Source organism: Empidonax traillii, unplaced genomic scaffold (genome assembly GCF_003031625.1).
Source record: "Empidonax traillii isolate 1590-97213 ecotype Southwest subspecies unplaced genomic scaffold, ASM303162v1 scaffold5183:size8800, whole genome shotgun sequence".
NCBI lineage: Eukaryota > Metazoa > Chordata > Aves > Passeriformes > Tyrannidae > Empidonax > Empidonax traillii.
This window is the reverse complement of record NW_020960376.1, coordinates 1-1,209: the sequence shown is the minus strand read 5'-3', so window position 1 is coordinate 1,209 and position 1,209 is coordinate 1. Positions and strand designations below refer to the sequence as shown.

Sequence of the window (1,209 nt, the reverse complement as noted above, 5' to 3'; positions counted from 1 at the left end):
GGCCTCGGCGAAGTAGACGGCGCTGGAGAAGAGGATGACGCCGATGAAGAGGAAGAATATCAAGAGGCCCAGCTCCCGCATGCTGGCCTTGAGAGTCTGCCCGAGGATCTGCAGCCCCTTGGAGTGCCGGGAGAGCTTGAAGATCCTGAAGACCCGCACCAAGCGGATGACTCGGAGGATGGCCAAGGACATGGCTTGCTGGCCTTGCTGGCCATCCTCCGGCTTCTCGGCCAGCTCCGTCCCCAGGGTGATGAAATAGGGGATGATGGCTACGATGTCTATAATGTTCATGATGTTGGTAAAAAACCCAGCCTTGCTGGGGCAGGCGAAAAACCTCACCAGGAACTCGAAGGAGAACCAGATGATGCAAAGTGTCTCCACGATGAAGAAGGGGTCTGTGAAGGAGGTGGACTGCTGGTAGCCCATGCTGCTGTTGGAATAGGGGAGGTGGCTCAGCCCGCTGCCGTGCATGTCTTCGTTCTCATCCCGAAAAATGGGCAATGTTTCCAGGCAGAAGCTGACGATGGAGATTAAAATCACCATGACGGAGACAATAGCTATAATCCTGGCAGGGCCCGAGCTCTCGGGGTACTCGAAGAGCAACCACACTTGTCTCTGGAACTCGTTCTCGGGCAACGGCCTCTCCTCCTCTTTGATGTAGCCCTCATCCTCTCGGAACATCTCCATCGCCTCTTCCCCCAGTTCGTAGAATCGAATCTCTTCCGAGAAGATGTCTAAGGGCACATTAACCGGCCTCCTCAACCTCCCACCGGACTGGTAATAGTACAAAATCGCGTCGAAACTGGGTCTGTTCCGGTCAAAGAAGTACTCGTTCCGGAGAGGGTCGAAATATCTCATCCTCTTTTTAGGATCCCCTAGTAAGGTCTCTGGGAACTGGGCGAGCGTCTTGAGCTGCGTCTCGAAGCGCAACCCCGAGATGTTGATGACCACCCTCTCGCAGCACTCATGGTCGGTCTCGGGGTTGTACGTGTCCTGCGGGTGACCGGGAAGAGCTGCAGCTTCATCTGCAGGATCTCCAGTGGCAACTGTCATATTGGGGGTTTTTCAAAGCAATCCTTGTGCTAAGCTCTTCCCAGGGCCCAGTGGTGGGATCAGGTTCAGGGCAGGGCTACTATCCTGCAGAAGGACAGGTATGTAGGGTTGGAAGAGTCTCATGAAAAGGCGAAGGGATGAGATATCAAAAAAAAA

General features: G+C 54.5%; 1 protein-coding gene across 1 annotated transcript in view; it reads right to left on the bottom strand.

Moving 5' to 3' along the window:
• The window catches only part of LOC114073068 (potassium voltage-gated channel subfamily A member 2), a 7,242-nt gene extending 6,039 nt beyond the window's left edge, over positions 1 to 1,203 (bottom strand). Inside the window, exon 1 of the mRNA XM_027910860.1 lies at positions 4 to 1,203. Within this exon, the coding sequence (XP_027766661.1) occupies positions 4 to 1,053 (1,050 nt within the window). The 5' untranslated portion in view covers positions 1,054 to 1,203. The remainder of the gene's footprint in view (positions 1 to 3) is intronic.
• Between the last annotated feature and the right edge of the window lie 6 nt (positions 1,204 to 1,209).